This window comes from Haliaeetus leucocephalus, unplaced genomic scaffold (assembly GCF_000737465.1).
Source record: "Haliaeetus leucocephalus isolate CR32 unplaced genomic scaffold, Haliaeetus_leucocephalus-4.0 Scaffold626, whole genome shotgun sequence".
NCBI lineage: Eukaryota > Metazoa > Chordata > Aves > Accipitriformes > Accipitridae > Haliaeetus > Haliaeetus leucocephalus.
Window position 1 is genome coordinate 309,752 of NW_010973062.1, and position 15,250 is coordinate 325,001.

Here is a 15,250-nt window from a genome sequence, read left to right on the forward strand (position 1 = left end):
TCTCTCACACTGCATTCCTCTCACTATCAGCAACAGCCATTCAAAACTACAGGTTGTACGCTCCTACCTATTCTGGCAGGATGGCAACTTCAAACAGCTCGACTTCAACAGAACCCCTGATGCAAAACTTTAAATATACTAAAGTTACATATTTTTAACATAAATTTAATGAATTTGTTGTGTACCCTGCAGTTACAGCTTTGGCTTGAAGGCACAAATATTAAGGCACAATAAATGCAAATAATGTATACATTTCAATGTGTTGTGTTGAAGATAACTTTGTACTACACGGCATTTAGGTATAATGACATGTCATTCAAACGTTTCCTCAAGTTATTTTAATACCTTTTTTTCTTTGATAAACTGGATAAAAAGAGGAATGTATGTTAAATTATTTAAATATTTCTTCAGTGCAAATGTGGTAATTTTCATCTAAAGTATAGAAGATCGAGACTGATTTTTCAGCATTCAGATTTTAGCAAAATAAAACTAATATTTACATTCATCTTGAACAGCATTACTTGAATTATTTATCAAAAAAATAAGTATATAGTACTTTTTGTTATCAAAAAGAAAAAGTATTTTTGGCTTGATCAATTCTTTTTTCTACCAACCTGCATAGCTACTTATGACAGGGAGAAAGACAGTCGCACCAGACAACTAAGTTGTACACTACTGAATCTGCTGTTTAGACACAGCTGTCGTGCTAAAGTGACACTGAAAAAAATTTGGTTTTGCTTGGTCTCAAAATATTTCCAAAAGAGAAAAAAGGACACATTCCAATTTTTTTTATTAAGCTCCAAATATGCACCCTAGACCTGTTAGGTGTCCTAGACGTGTTAGGTGTCCTGCACCTGTTTAAATAAAAGAGATCTCTACCACATAACTTTCAAATAAAAGCTGAGTCCGCCTAATATCCTTAGGAGTACAAATAATTAGGTGGAAAGGAAAACATATTGCACTGAAATTAAAAAGAGGGACAGTAAAAATTTTTTTCTCAGTATTAAATAGGAAGGATGTCCAGTGCAAAGAATCGCCCCCTCCCTTTCCTCTCCTGTTGACACTTGCAAACATTGTCACTGAGTTTAGATGATCTCAGGTTTACATTCAATGGAAAACAGTTAATGTTATTAGGAATCACAGTGCAGTTTCGGTTATGCATAATCCTGAGGAAGCATCCAAGGAGGAGTCTGTGGCAAGTTGACCATTCTGAACAACTTCTGGGTAATTCTTACTGAAGTACACCTAGGAAAAATATCAGATTCTATGAGTAATTATGCATCAAACACCTTTTAGTTTCAAATAAAATTCCCGGAGACAAATAAAGTAGAGATAAATACATGTCTTTAAGGAATCCCAACAGGAACTTCAGGTTAGTGGCATTCAGTAACTGTGTGTCACTGAAAAATTAGTAAAATTACTATATGATCCTACATTATAACAAAGCGTGAGAATAATCCCACACAACCTGTAGATCCATTCAAATTCTGGTAATTCAGATAAATAGATATGTTTTATCACTTTACATTAAACTGGTAAGTAAAATCATTTTACTAGCTCAAAACATGGAGATAAATTAAAAACAGGATGACAAAGAAGCTGTGAAATCTTGCGTCTGCACAAGGGTTTCTCATTTTCACACATAAAATGAACACAATGGATTTGGATGTTAATATCAGGTTGTAATCCCTATATTTTACAAACTATGATTGACAACCATTGAAACTTCGAGGTATATGTATGAAATATCCCAGCGTTTAATTTGTGCTGCAGAGCAGTTATAGGGCCTATAGAAATGTGATCTCTGGATAGTGAACCACAATAATGAAAGAAGAAGCAAAAGCTTTAACAATGACTCAACCAAGCAACTTCTCTAAAATGTAAGATGATACCAAATAATAGGACAGTTCTTTGCCAAGCCTTTGAGTTCTTGAATTCTACCAATTTCTAGCTCAACTAGAAGAGATACAGGTTTCCTGATAAATGTATAATCAGAATATAAAGGAAATGAAATGCTGTCAAGTTTCACTGTTCCACAATCATCAGTTTTTAGTAGCTGTATCATATCTCTGTTCCTTGACAGATGCGCATAACAAAATGAAATAATGTCAAGACTTGTGTGCTCTTATCTAAAAATGTGTTTGGGTGAAAAAGGACTTCAAATGCAATTTTTTTCAAAGAAGAATGTGAAAAGTTTTTTTGAGTCTTTAAAAACAGAAAATACACTATCTTTCTGAAGCTGACACGTGTCATGAGTTAGGTCTCATAGTCAGACCGCTTTGACTACGGCTTATGAAACATTTCTCCAATTTATATTTGAGAGTGTTGTCAACAAAGTTCAGTTTGTTTGATAATAATGTCCTTTTCATATATATGAATACATGTATAAGACATGCGGGATAAAAAAGAAATAGTCATTCTATAAAAACATTCTTGTAAGTACCACTGTCGTCTTTTGTGCACACATGCTAACGCAGGATATATGCATCTTTACAAGTTTCAAAGAATATTAAGGTCTGATTTGAATCAACAAAAGAATTGGAAGTTCTCTTAAGAGGCATTCCTCAGTAACCAGCCACGATCGGATGCAACAGAGGAAAGTCAATCAGGCGCCTGCCTGCACACACGCTGCAGAGACGGCAGCCCCAGTTGTGCATTCCCATCCCATCCCTGGTTTAAAACATAAAACTTTGGCATACTTTTAATGCAGCTTTTGAATGCGATTTTTTTTTTTTAATGGAAAGTTAATAGAAAACCTTGGCACATTACTAGAGACGTAATGAAATGGCAGCTGCTTTTCAACTGTCTCATTGTAATTCTTCCCCTGAGCCCAATCCCTCAAGATATTAAATGCCCAAGTCTTTATACAAGTTTCTTCCACTGCCAACAGAGCTGCAACCTTTCTAAAAGTAATCACTGAGGTGAGATAACACCTAGTATTTTAATATTTACACATCTGTCATAGCTTTAAAATAAAATAACCCTTATTTTTCCCTCAAAGTACTCAAAACCTGATTGACAGAAAACCAGCCCTATCCTGACGCCACCAAAGCTTGTGGAAAAGCCTCTCTCAATGCTGCCAAGAGCACAGAGTACACACCAACCTTTGTTTATCTGAATAATTGAGCACTTTTTTTTTTCCTTTTTAACTGTTTGATGATTACTTCTCACCTTCCCATCGGATTTTCTCCTAATAGCTTCTTGTAAACTGAGCAAAGATAAAAACACAGTCTTGCGATGCCAAGCACAACTCTACTGCAGTCAAGCTCACAGGCTAGTTAATATATACTCAGCGGTCTCCAATTTGAGCTGTGCCTGCATTGTTTTCTTTGACGTGCACAAAAAATGGGGATACTGAGTGACCAAGAGAGACATACAAATAGTAAGCTCGGATCGATTCAGAAGCCTGAGCTAAGGTTCCAGCAATAGCTCAATCTTGCAACGCTTAGCTAAGATGTCCATGAGATTTTTTTGAAAATTAGGTTTCTTCAAAGATATCCAAGTTAGTCTTCCAATTTAAGATGTGTAGTCCCCCTTCATTTGCACTTAAAGGATATATGCAGAATCTATACTGTTCCACAAAATACATTTAAAGTCTCACCTTACTGAAAGAAGCTCTTCGTACAGGTTTGTTCTGCACAAGATTCAGGTCCAAAATGCAATAAATCAAATAATCATTGCCAAAGCATGGCCACGTTCCAAACCATTTCACATAGCAACCCACTGTAACGCCTTTTGAAAAGTATGTATATATGTCATATTACCATTTCTTTTTATGTGCAGCATGCTGTTTTTCAACAACAGAAAAAAAGCTGGTTTTCATAAAACCAGCTTTTAGTAACCACAGTAGGAATGTATGAGACCAACAGCAATACATGTAACAGACTTACTAGTGTAAAAAGAAAAGCCATTGGAAGCAGCTTTTCTGACTAAGCAACTTCTCTGAAAGTATGCATGAAGCACAAGGGACAGCAGTAACAAAAACCTTGAATTAATGTCCAAGTCCTCCAAACAGAAAGAACTGTAACTGTGCTTCTGGGTAGCTGCTGACTGGAGATATAGTCTCTCGATTCCCATATTTTTGGGCTGAGTGTGGATAAGCACCATGCTTTGCATTCTTGGCAGATGCTAAAGCTTGTATCTGCCTTCTAGCCTGGGAGTTAGCAAACTTTTTCATCAAACCACATTTCAGCAGAGACTGGTTCCTGGATCTCTTCCCTTCCTGTACAAAATCACATAACATTGATGTGGTAACTGCAGATGACTATACGGGCAAGTAACATCAGGCAATTATTTTTATATATTTTGAATTATCTTTGAATGCAATTGTGCAATTGGGGAGGGCTGCAGGGAAGGAAGGAGAGACAGCATGACATGGCTAAATCTCTACAGATGACAGCTGGACAGCTTCACCTCTTGCCATTCCAAGGATCAAGCCTTAGGAAGCTGGCCTTCACTTTACAGACAAACACTGGTCGTCTGAATTTGAAGCTATCCTTTTAAACGTAATTTATATAACCTCCAGATTGTCATACACATACCATAAAAAACACGGCTAACCCATTCCTTTCTAGTAATAAAATACAAGAAGCTACATTGCAGCAACGGAGAAGGAGAGCAGGACTCATTACATAGTCTAGTTAAGGACAAAGCTGTTTCCTCAGTTCTGCAACTAGTGCCACACATGAATTTATAGTGTACACTCTTAGCTACAAAGCTTCACTTGAAAAACTCTTTATAAAAAAAAGTTTCAGCAGCTCTAAAAAATTTCTAACAATATGAACAGACACAGAAATCTCTAATCTTCAAAAAGTCCAGTAAAATAGCCTCCAGACATCAGCATGCAGCCTCCATGACAGCACAATTTTTCATTTTTTTCCAACTTGCTGGAAATGCATCTACTTTTACTAGGAAATAGCCAGGCACCTGCCATTTTGCTTCCTGTCTGTTGGTCTCCTGTTTCCCCAGGGAACAGTTTGGAGTTTGTGTTCCTCTAGCTCTGCTCCGTATATCCAGCAACTTGAGGAGAGGAAAACATAAAGGCTAGAGATAAGATGTTTGCTTCTTGTTTTGAAAAGGCTCTCTTGGGTCACTACATGCCTAATATCAGTGCCTTACTCGCATGCTGAAAGTAATGTTACATGACTATGAAGCAAGTTGCTGCCAAACTGAGCGCTGCCAGTCTCAACTGAAGCAGTGCTTAAACTTCATTAGCACTGAGAGAAATAAAACCTTGCTCTGGACATCCTGTGTGGTAAATTATCAAGAAAAAAGAAATCAAGCCAAAAGCTAGTCAAAAAGAATTCCTCAATCACAGGTCATTTAATCTTCTTATCTCTGCTTCAGCTTTCCATCTGAAAAGCGGAGATGATATAGCCTCACCTTACAGACATATTATGAAAATTAATCCATTGATGTTTCTTAAACACTTTGATTGCCAGAGGAATACTCACAAGTACATTAATAATTCTGTGCTCAGAGTAGGATTTGAATAGTAAGCAGTAAATCAGGCACAGAGCCTTGTAAGGAACAAGGAGGCAACAAAACATTCAACAGCTGTTTCTTAATTGAGCCCTGCTCATCCTATGTGCAGAACAGAGCAAGGGCAGAAGAACGAAGTAAGAGAAAGCACAAAAATAAGAATGCAATCACACCCCCAAAGACCATAATATAATGCACAGGTACTGAACCTCAAACTAAAATTTGGTGGGCCCTTTTAAAAATATAGAATAAATAGATAAATACTGGACTCTGCAGCCCTAATACGTTTTTACAGCAAGTTTTTCTAAGATCAATGCCCAGCACAGGTGAGTATGTCATATATTATTTACACTTAGCATTTTGTGTACATACAGAAGGATGCGAGAAATCCAAACAGTCTTTCAACTCGGGGTATATAAATACACTTATCATTTGGAAGTCTGTGTATATCCCACTAAAAAAAGCACTGAAAATGATGGCTTTGCTTTGCAAAGCTGACAGATTCTTTAGTGGAAGCCTTAACATAACGCTGAACATGCTAACTTGAGATAAACAAACTGCAGAGACAAACTTAATCATCCCTTCTTCTAAAATTACCCGTTTTGCTGTTTCAATCAGAGAAGCTGCTTCAGTCTTGCCCACTTGTTGCACCATTTTGTAAAACAAGCCATCTTGTTCTTGCAGCAAAATGTAAGGTTCACCATATTCTTTCAGTCTTCCTTCATCTAAAACCTGTTAAATCAGCAGAAACCAACGTATTAACATAACAAATTAAAAACCAAGTGTTAGAGACTACAAGCAAGGGGAGAACGTATGCACTTTAAGTGCTAAGATGAATTTTGTATCCTGAAAATGAAATATTTCCTCTTCAAACTAGCATAGCAGTTTTTCAGTTTATAGACCTGTTGTACAATTTTAGGGTGCTCTACAGCCACTCTACCTATAGGAATCCAATGCAAAGTTACACAGAATATGGAAATACAATGTTTGTGAAGCCAACAAAGCAGATTATAAGATTCATTGTGTAAGAAAGAAACAAAGAGACCTAAAATGGGCTCTGAAGTAAACAGCTGTGGGTAAAAACCACGCAATAACCACCAAGATGGTTAAGGGAGAATAAGTAGGTCTTTTGGATTAGAGGAGGTGAAGATGTAATTAAAGAAAATGAGGGTGTTGCTGAAAAGATAAACAATTTCTTGCATCAGTTTTTGCCAGCTACGTATTAGCAAGATACTTGCCCTGAACCTAATCTTTCCCCATAAAAAAAGATGATATGACACCATAGACATAGGTACCCAAAAGAGAGGAAGGGAGAAGGAAAAAACAACAGAGAAATTAAAAAGGCATGAAGTCAGTAAGCCACAGAGGATATATACAGTCAATAATATAGAAAAATTTAAGAATAAGCTGATTGAACCTCTAAGAAAATATTCTCATACTAGTGACTCTATTTAAGGACTGCATGGTAGCAAATATTGCAGTTACATTTTGAAAAGCCTTACAGGATTCATTCAGGGAACTTTTCGACTAGCATATATATTTTGAGATAAGACAGCAATTTAGTTAAAACAATCATTAAAACACAAGTAGAAGACACACAGATCACAGGTAGAATTTGTTCTCCGCAGTTTCAGCAAAAGTAAATTGTACCTCACAAATCTGATACAATTCTTAATGCACAGAAGGAAACTAAAGGAGAAATAGTTTATATGGATTTCCAGAAAGGCATCTGTGTAACTAAACAGCTGAGCTACAAGGGACAAAAATTTTTCAAGAATCTGGACAGAAAACAGAGATTAGAAAGAAACAGTGCATTTTTCTTTGTGGAAAGCTGAACAGGTAGGAACTGGTAGGAACCACATCATTCTGACGTATAAGGTAGGTATGTGTTGGTCATCAGGAAAAGGAGTTATCAGAAAAGTGACAAACTTGAAAACGACACAAAAATGTGCAGGTTAAGTCTAGACCAGAGGAGATTCAGATACACCTAACTAACCTAAGAGAATGAGAAACACAATAGCAGGCAAAAGTCAATATTGACAAATGCAATGCACTCAAATACTTAACTGCCTTATAAATTAATGGTATTGACTCAGGAAAGAGATTTGGGTATCAGTCTACAAGTTCAGTACTTTAGTCCATGTGTAGGAGCAGTGAAGTTAAAAAAAAAAAAAAAGGATTCCTGTGAGAAAACAAAGTAATTCAGAAAATATTTTTGTTCTTATATAAATAAAAAACTGAATACACATGGCATGCTATTGAAAAAGATATTGCCACAACAGAGGGACTTCAAGGACTCATAACCCAAGCCATAATTGTGGTGTACATACTTGTAAGAGAAGAAAAAAAAAGAAAAAAAAAATCTAAAAAACCGGAGCTGTTGATTTCAGGAAAGAAATGACTAAAAGGTATTATGAGAACAACTTCCAAACTAACAAAAACAGTTTGCAAACTTCTGTTGGAAAGAAGAAACTCCAATAAGCTTGGAGACGAATTCAAAGTCCTGTGAGGCAACTTTCACACCTGCACTCTGCCTGCGCAACTCCTTGAAGCAAAACATCCTGATGGCCAAGAGCTCGGCAGATCTCCACGCGGCCCGGACCCCCGCTAATGACAAAACCCGCAGTGACGTAGGACAGCTGAGCTGATCCCTTTGCCTGCACCGGTGCAAAAATCACACACCGCCGAGATCGCCGTCGACTTGTTTGACTCCAGGGAGCCGGCACAGGGGGAAAGGCGCCCACTCCCTCGCTTCCAGTTCAATTAAGTACATGGCATTTGAATGGAAAACAACTCAGCCAACAGCAGCAGCATAATTACGTCTAATTTTATAAACTGGATGCACAGAAACCTATGAGAAGTTTTTTGCTATTTTCAAAAGCTCGTATCTTACAGCACCCAGCGTATATTATGATTTTCCTTTGCAAGCAGTTTCCAATACTGTTTGGTATACAGCTGAGGAAAGCGCTCATGGGAAAATTTTAAAATATTAGTAATGCTGCATAGCACTATATATATATATATAAAAATATATATATAGTAATTTAATATACAATAGATGCAGTATTTCACCTGCAAAGGTACACTGGTGCACACACTGATTTTTCAGTGTACTTAGTCCTAACCCATTTAATCTGAATATTTAAGGATTAATTACAAATACAATTTTAATCACAATCTTTTATATACTACAGTACATCACAGTTAAGGACAGCTTCCTTAAAAATGCAATAAATTAATTTATCATATACAGTTTAAAATAATAATTGGGCTGCCACAGCATAGGACTGGAATAAGTAACATTTTTTCTGTGTAGCACTAGATTATGTAACCACTCCTTAAGAAAGAAAACAAAAAGCATATTCATTAAATGTGTCTCTCACAAGTAAAGAACTACAACAGAAAAGTAGAAGGTTTTTTAAAATTTATATTACTGCGGTATTTGAATTTTAACATTAATTTTGCAAATAGCTGAAATAACCACAAACACGGACAATCTTTCTCCTCCAGAGAACCTGGGAGGGAAAAAGGAAAAATTTATTCTTCCTTGACAAGTTTTAAACAGCCAAGTCCAGAAGATGAACAGATAGAGCGAGCAATCTGTGTCTAGAAAAATTCCATTCACTTTTTAAACAAATTATTAATCTATTCATATCCTTTCTTGGGGAGTAAAAACAAACTTGTGTTATGAAAATAGACAGAACAAACACAGGGAAAACAAGCCGTGTTACTTCTTTTAAAAATCTGAAATGAAAGACAGAATTAAACTGAACAGACAATATCATTCCTACAAGTCAGGAGTACTCTATAAACCCTATTCACCAAGGAAAAACACTGTTTCTACTAACTGCTGTCATCTATCAGACAATGGAGAAAATTTAAGCTGATTTACTTGGTAGTTATACAGCTATATATTTATACATTTATTAAAAAGCGCTTAGACAAAGAGATAGGTACTCTTCTTTGAAGAAATAAGTGCTGATAAAATTTAAATAAATAAATAGGTACTTTGGCTAAGGCTTTGCATACTCTTACTCACTGACTCCAAGCCAAATTGAAATCATTAGGACTTCAAAAAGCCAGCTAATCATTCAGGAAAGGTGGAATCTGGTGTTTACCAGCCACATATTTTCTGATCAAGTTGCATGCAATGCTTATCACTGCACAATATAACCGAATCAAACCCAGATGCGTTCCAAGGCAGTTGTACCAGTGGAACTTGACACAGAAAAGCCGGAGAAGCTTGTAGCTGGCGAAATCAGATCGGCAGGGTGGTTATGGAGGACACACGCAGGAGCACAGGACTCTGAATCAGACTGGGATTTCATTATAGACTTTAACGCAGATATTGAGAGAAGGGCATTTTGGACAAATCATTCGACTTTCCAGCTCCTTGGTCTGACTCTTTGTAAAATACACCAAATAAAGACTCATAATCATTCTGTGGGAATTGACTGCCTGTGAAATACTTAGCCCAGAGTAAAATAAAAACAAACACAAAAAAGCTATATAAACCCAAAGCAGTCATACATAAACCAGGGCCAGATTCTCCACTGTCTTGCACTGGCAGCTTCTTTTACCTCGCCTGCACTGTTCTTCCCTTTGTAGTCACATCCTTATGACTTCAACAGCATTTTCTCAAGTGGAAGGGTAACTCCAACAGTACAAAATTTACAAAACTAGCTGCTGGCGATCATGCAAAAGAAAGCACACAAGAAAATTCTTAAGGTGAAACTGCTCTTTACTTACAGCTATCCAGATTATTCTTACTCAAGCAGCACCATTCAGACATCTTAAATTCAAACAGGGCTCACTCACATGCTATACTCTTCTTGAGTAAAATGCTTTCATGCCGCCTAATTCCACTCCATCTAATGTTTCACCCTGGTTGAATAGTCTGGGGCAGTGACTGCTCATCCCAGTTCTGATTTTTTCAGAAGGATAAGCACCGTGTTGGGTAGAAGGCAACATAGTTTTGAACAGCACTTTGCTTGACATAGAGGCACAGATTAACATAGAAAGAGTAAGATTAATAACATAGCAGGGAAGGACAGAGAAACAGAAAAGAAGTATTTGAATTTGACTGACCTGCAAAGGCAAACATGAAAATGGAGTATTAGCCATTTAAATGCATTCTTTATCTTAACTCTAGCTAGCACAGAAGGACTATTTGCCTATGCCACAAAAAAGTTGCTGAACTAAATTTGTATAAGATCTGGCAACTACAAAATAGTTGTCCATTTTGCCTCATCTGTAGCCTACCAGGGTACCTACCTCCAATTTGCCTAGGTCCGCCCCCCCCCCCCCCCAAAAAAAAAAAACGCCAATGGAAAAACTTGGCAGTATTTCCATTCCATAGCCTCATAGTTTAATGTTTTAACTGTGACAAAAAAGCAGGGGAGGGAAGACAAAAAGGAAAACATAAAATGGTGAAAAAGAAATCAGAGATCCATTTCACAAAGAAAAGAGAGAAATGAGACAATGAACGTAAAGGATGCCACATCAGGATAGTCCAGTTTCCAGCAGAGACCTAGGCAGCAGAACCAAGACAGCACCTTTTCTCCCTGATGATTCCTGCGTCTAATCTATATTGTTATGTTGCATGGGACTTTGGAAAAGCAAACATTCATTTTGTAAGTGAATTTAAAATCTTCTTTGTGGATTAATATAAGTAAAAGAAGTGTCATTAACCACAGAAAGAAAAAGAACATGGACCCTTAAAAACACTGTAACAAATACCATGTACTTATGGCTATCCATAGACATAAAAAAGAAAGTTCTAAATCCTGCATTTTCTAACTTTCAGCAACAAAAGCAGACAAACCAAGAGAACAATAGTTATAAAACATTCTGAGAAAAAAAACAGTCCAAGGTTGGAAGTGTTCAGCAACAGAGGAGGGGGGCATGGGAATTTATTTCAATTATTATTGAGGAATGACTAGTATTCCTATTCACGTTCATCTTCACCATAAAGCCAGAGGGAAAATGGGACATTTAAGAGTTGATCATAAATGTTTTTATTTCCTATTCAAAAGGAAAATAATTCAAGCAAATTATCTCCTAGGGAATACATCTGATTTAATTTAGACTTGGAGAAGACATCACCAAACAACAAAATTATTATTAAAGTTCAAAACTCCGCTAGGAGTACAACTTTGAACAATGTTTTCCTCAGAGAGCATACATCAAGATGATCTTCAATAAAGTCCTGGGAAGAGGAGAATATTCAGGAGATGCTTCTGGTTACATCATATTATAAGAAATATATTTACTCAAGACAATACATAGCTTTGTGGGAAAGAGTCAACAGCCTGTGCTCCAGTTGGCATTAAGTTCAGATGCAAGCATGTTCTGTCTCTTCCGTCTCATCATGGTTTGTCAAAACAGATCAGAAACATGTACATACTTCTCTGAAGAATCATTTATAAATATCAACCTATCTAAACAGGTTTGCAAACATCGAAGAACATTGAGAAGGCTGCAAGTATAACTCAGGAACCATTTTAAAGTTGGGTTTTTTTCTTTTTAAGGGTTTTTTCTCCCCCCTCGCCCCCCTTTTTAGAAAATGTTTGGTGGTGGAGCTTTGTTTTGCTGTCTTTTGGGTTTTTTGTTTTGGTTTTTTTTTTTAGTCTTCAGGTTTAATCTAAACATTCCCCAAGCTCCTTCAGGGTTCCTATACAAATGACCAGTAACTCCAGACAAATTTGGTGTCAAATAATGTACACTTCATATATCACGTGTACAAAAATGGAGAGCACACTTGGGCATTTACCTTCTTACAATCTGAATTATTATTTTCAGACTTTCCAAATATGTCACCTCAGAAGAGCTTAACTTTGCTGTAATAATGCCAAATCTGCCACCGGTCACTGGGATTTGACGTGTACCCCCTGCCCACCTTCCCCTGCTTCACAGAAAAGGCGGCTTCAGACATTTTGTTCTGTAACCAGAAATAGTGGATTTCTTTAAACTGAAATTACTCTTGAGCTATAACTTAGGGAAAATTGAGCATGCAACACTGCCTGGTAAATTGTTCCACATATGAGTTATCTTTACTTTTCTTGCAGAGGCTTAAAAATCTACCTTTTTTTTCCTCCATCTGATGGCACGCCAGTGTTGTGGGAAAAAATATCAATTATGTATGTAGTAATGAGTCTTATTCTACTGATAATCATTTGATATTAACTCCTTCTATATCCTGTTGGAGGAAAGAAGCCTGTTAACCAGTCGCTGCAGGTGTTTCTTGTATTGTTCGGTTTCCTCACCTCAAAACATCTGATATACCAGTGCAAGTTCAACCTTTCCCTTAGAGAGTATGAAGGGACCTCATGCCAGTTCTTACCAACAGCTGTACATGCTGACAAAACTCTCCCTTAGTCAATCAGTAATGACTGTTTCCATCACTGTAAAGCCACATTTCTCAATCGGCATTGCAGAACGGCTCAAATGTGGCCCTGAAGTGATAGAAGATATACTTCAGCTTAAGAAATCCCACTCTTCAATAAGGCTTTTGAGGGTCTTAAAAAGTTTGATAAGCTACAAGGATATTATACTTTTCAAGAGGTTAAGCAATATTGTTGCAGATGACTGGGCATGTCTCTTGGTTTTATCAGTTTCTGATGACAATGAACTTGTGGCTCAGCTGCCACGCACACAGTTTTACCTATCAGAAACTCTGTGCTCAAAGCATCAGCCACCAGCATGTCCTGTGCTAATTTGCTTTTAAACAGTAATATAGTATTTCTGAGAGTGCGAAAAAAATCATTCTCTGAAGTTGTATTAGTATTTCTGGTATGGTCTGGATACCATACCATTGTCTTTCAAGAAACATGATCCGACCGTCCTGTCCTTATACTGATGGAAACACATTCACACACAAATGCTTGACAGAATGAGAGATCAAGGTTCATCAAACATTGGCTTCACTTCCTGCAGTAATTCAAATTCAGCTCTTCATTTGAATGCTCCCAGCTGAAACACTGCCTCAATAATTAGTTGTTTTATTTAGGCAAAAGAAGAATCTTGTCGGGCAGCCCTCTTGAAATGGGAGCAGCTTTTAAGAACTCAAACATGCCAATGTTTTGGAGAGGTGTGGCTTAAAATTGACAAAGAGCATCAACAATCCTAGTATCTTTTGAAGCTCATTGGGATTTTGACTCATTTTAGAGACAGCTGGGCCAGGTGTGATATTTACAACTGTTGCAGACACTTATTTCAACTGACAACACTTGCTCTGATACGTGACCATGGCACACAGCTCAGTATTTTATGCAAAACCTGGCCTAAGCATCAATATAATAGCTTCTCTTAATGGTAGAGATGCATAAATTACTCAGCTTTGAAAACAATGTGTTCACCGTTGATATTTGTTGTGACCCTTGTGGTTTGCTAAACATCAACCCAGTTTCAGAAGATCTGGGAATGCTGGAAATTGCCTTTGTTCAGATTCAAAACAAAACTGATTATTTCTGAAAAATCACTTGCTAAATGCTCAGCTCTTCCAAAACCTCTGCAAGTCTTGAGTTACCAAATGAAGGGAGAAACCTAACAGTTCCCAGGCCCTTTGCTTTCCATCACTTGGCCAGATGGGCTCCAATACAGCCAAGAGCCATGTAGGTAGGTTGGCATTAATCACACACATCTGGTGGAACTGCTTAAAAACTCTGAAGAGTCTCCCTGAAATATTTCATCAGCCCTTACAGTTAAGTGTTGAGATTTTTCCTAAGTTTTCGCATTTGATTGGTCAGATCCCGAAAACTGGACATCTAGACAATTTACGAGTCACCTTACAGAACACATGTACACAAGCAATGTTTTTGCTGTGTACATAGTGATATTCAGGTATGCTGAGACCAAGTATTCTTTCACCTCCCCTCTGCAAGGCATCTCACCTACCACCATTCATTTCTATCTTCTGCTCCATGCAGGTCCCCTTCTGTGACTATCCTTCATATTCTTATCTTCACATTTCTTTACCCAAGAGACTCTGATCCCACAGCATAGCTGGGATTTTTCTTATGTTGAATAAAAAATAATAAATCTAGTTCTAATATTCCCTAGTCTGTATTTTCAAGACAGAGGTTTAGTCAAAAAAGGAGGTTTATTAGTGTTTGTTCCTTTTGAATAATGACAGCAGGTGCACAAATATGCACCTTTGCTGTGGATTACTGGATTCAGATCCACAAGGTACTTTAAGGTTTCTATGAAGAATTAGGTGCCTAAGTATCTTTGGAGACCTGATCCCTAGTTCCAAAAATTTGGCTTTCATTCAAGCTACTATAATCCATTAAGCTCCCTTTATATTCTTTTAACAGAATAGACTGCAATAGCACAAATATAATATCCAATAATATTTCACCACACTCCAGATACTGGGCTAATATAAGATCAAAACTCTTTCAGCTCTGTGTTACAGAACAAAAAAAATTACCCATTTTATACCCTTGCAGTTCTACTTCAGAATTTTGAAGGACTGAACAACAGCTCTGAATGTAGCCCTAATTACTTCTATTTTTCACCAAGTTTCATGTTTTACTATCCCAGGCTCCAGGAAAATTATGGTCTTGCCAATTGACCTCTTGGACTTCTTATGCACTTGAGGGCCTGTATCTGACAGCAGGTAGCTCTCCACCAAAGAATCAGTCCTGCACGTACATACTTAAGATGAAAGAGTCAACACTAATGCCAACACGCACAGTTTTGACAAAGAACTGTTCTACAACTAGGACTGCACATTCCTGTATCTTGTGACTTAGATAATCCCCCCTAA

The 15,250-nt window shown here is 37.2% G+C and overlaps 1 protein-coding gene across 1 annotated transcript in view; it reads right to left on the bottom strand.

Moving 5' to 3' along the window:
- Positions 1 to 930: 930 nt before the first annotated feature.
- ABCC4 (ATP-binding cassette, sub-family C (CFTR/MRP), member 4) overlaps positions 931 to 15,250 on the bottom strand; it is a 144,935-nt gene continuing 130,615 nt past the window's right edge. The window contains exons 31-32 of the mRNA XM_010578329.1: positions 6,079 to 6,213; positions 931 to 1,245 (exon numbers count right to left, since the gene is read on the bottom strand). Of these exons, the coding sequence (XP_010576631.1) occupies positions 1,138 to 1,245; positions 6,079 to 6,213 (243 nt within the window). The 3' untranslated portion in view covers positions 931 to 1,137. The remainder of the gene's footprint in view (positions 1,246 to 6,078; positions 6,214 to 15,250) is intronic.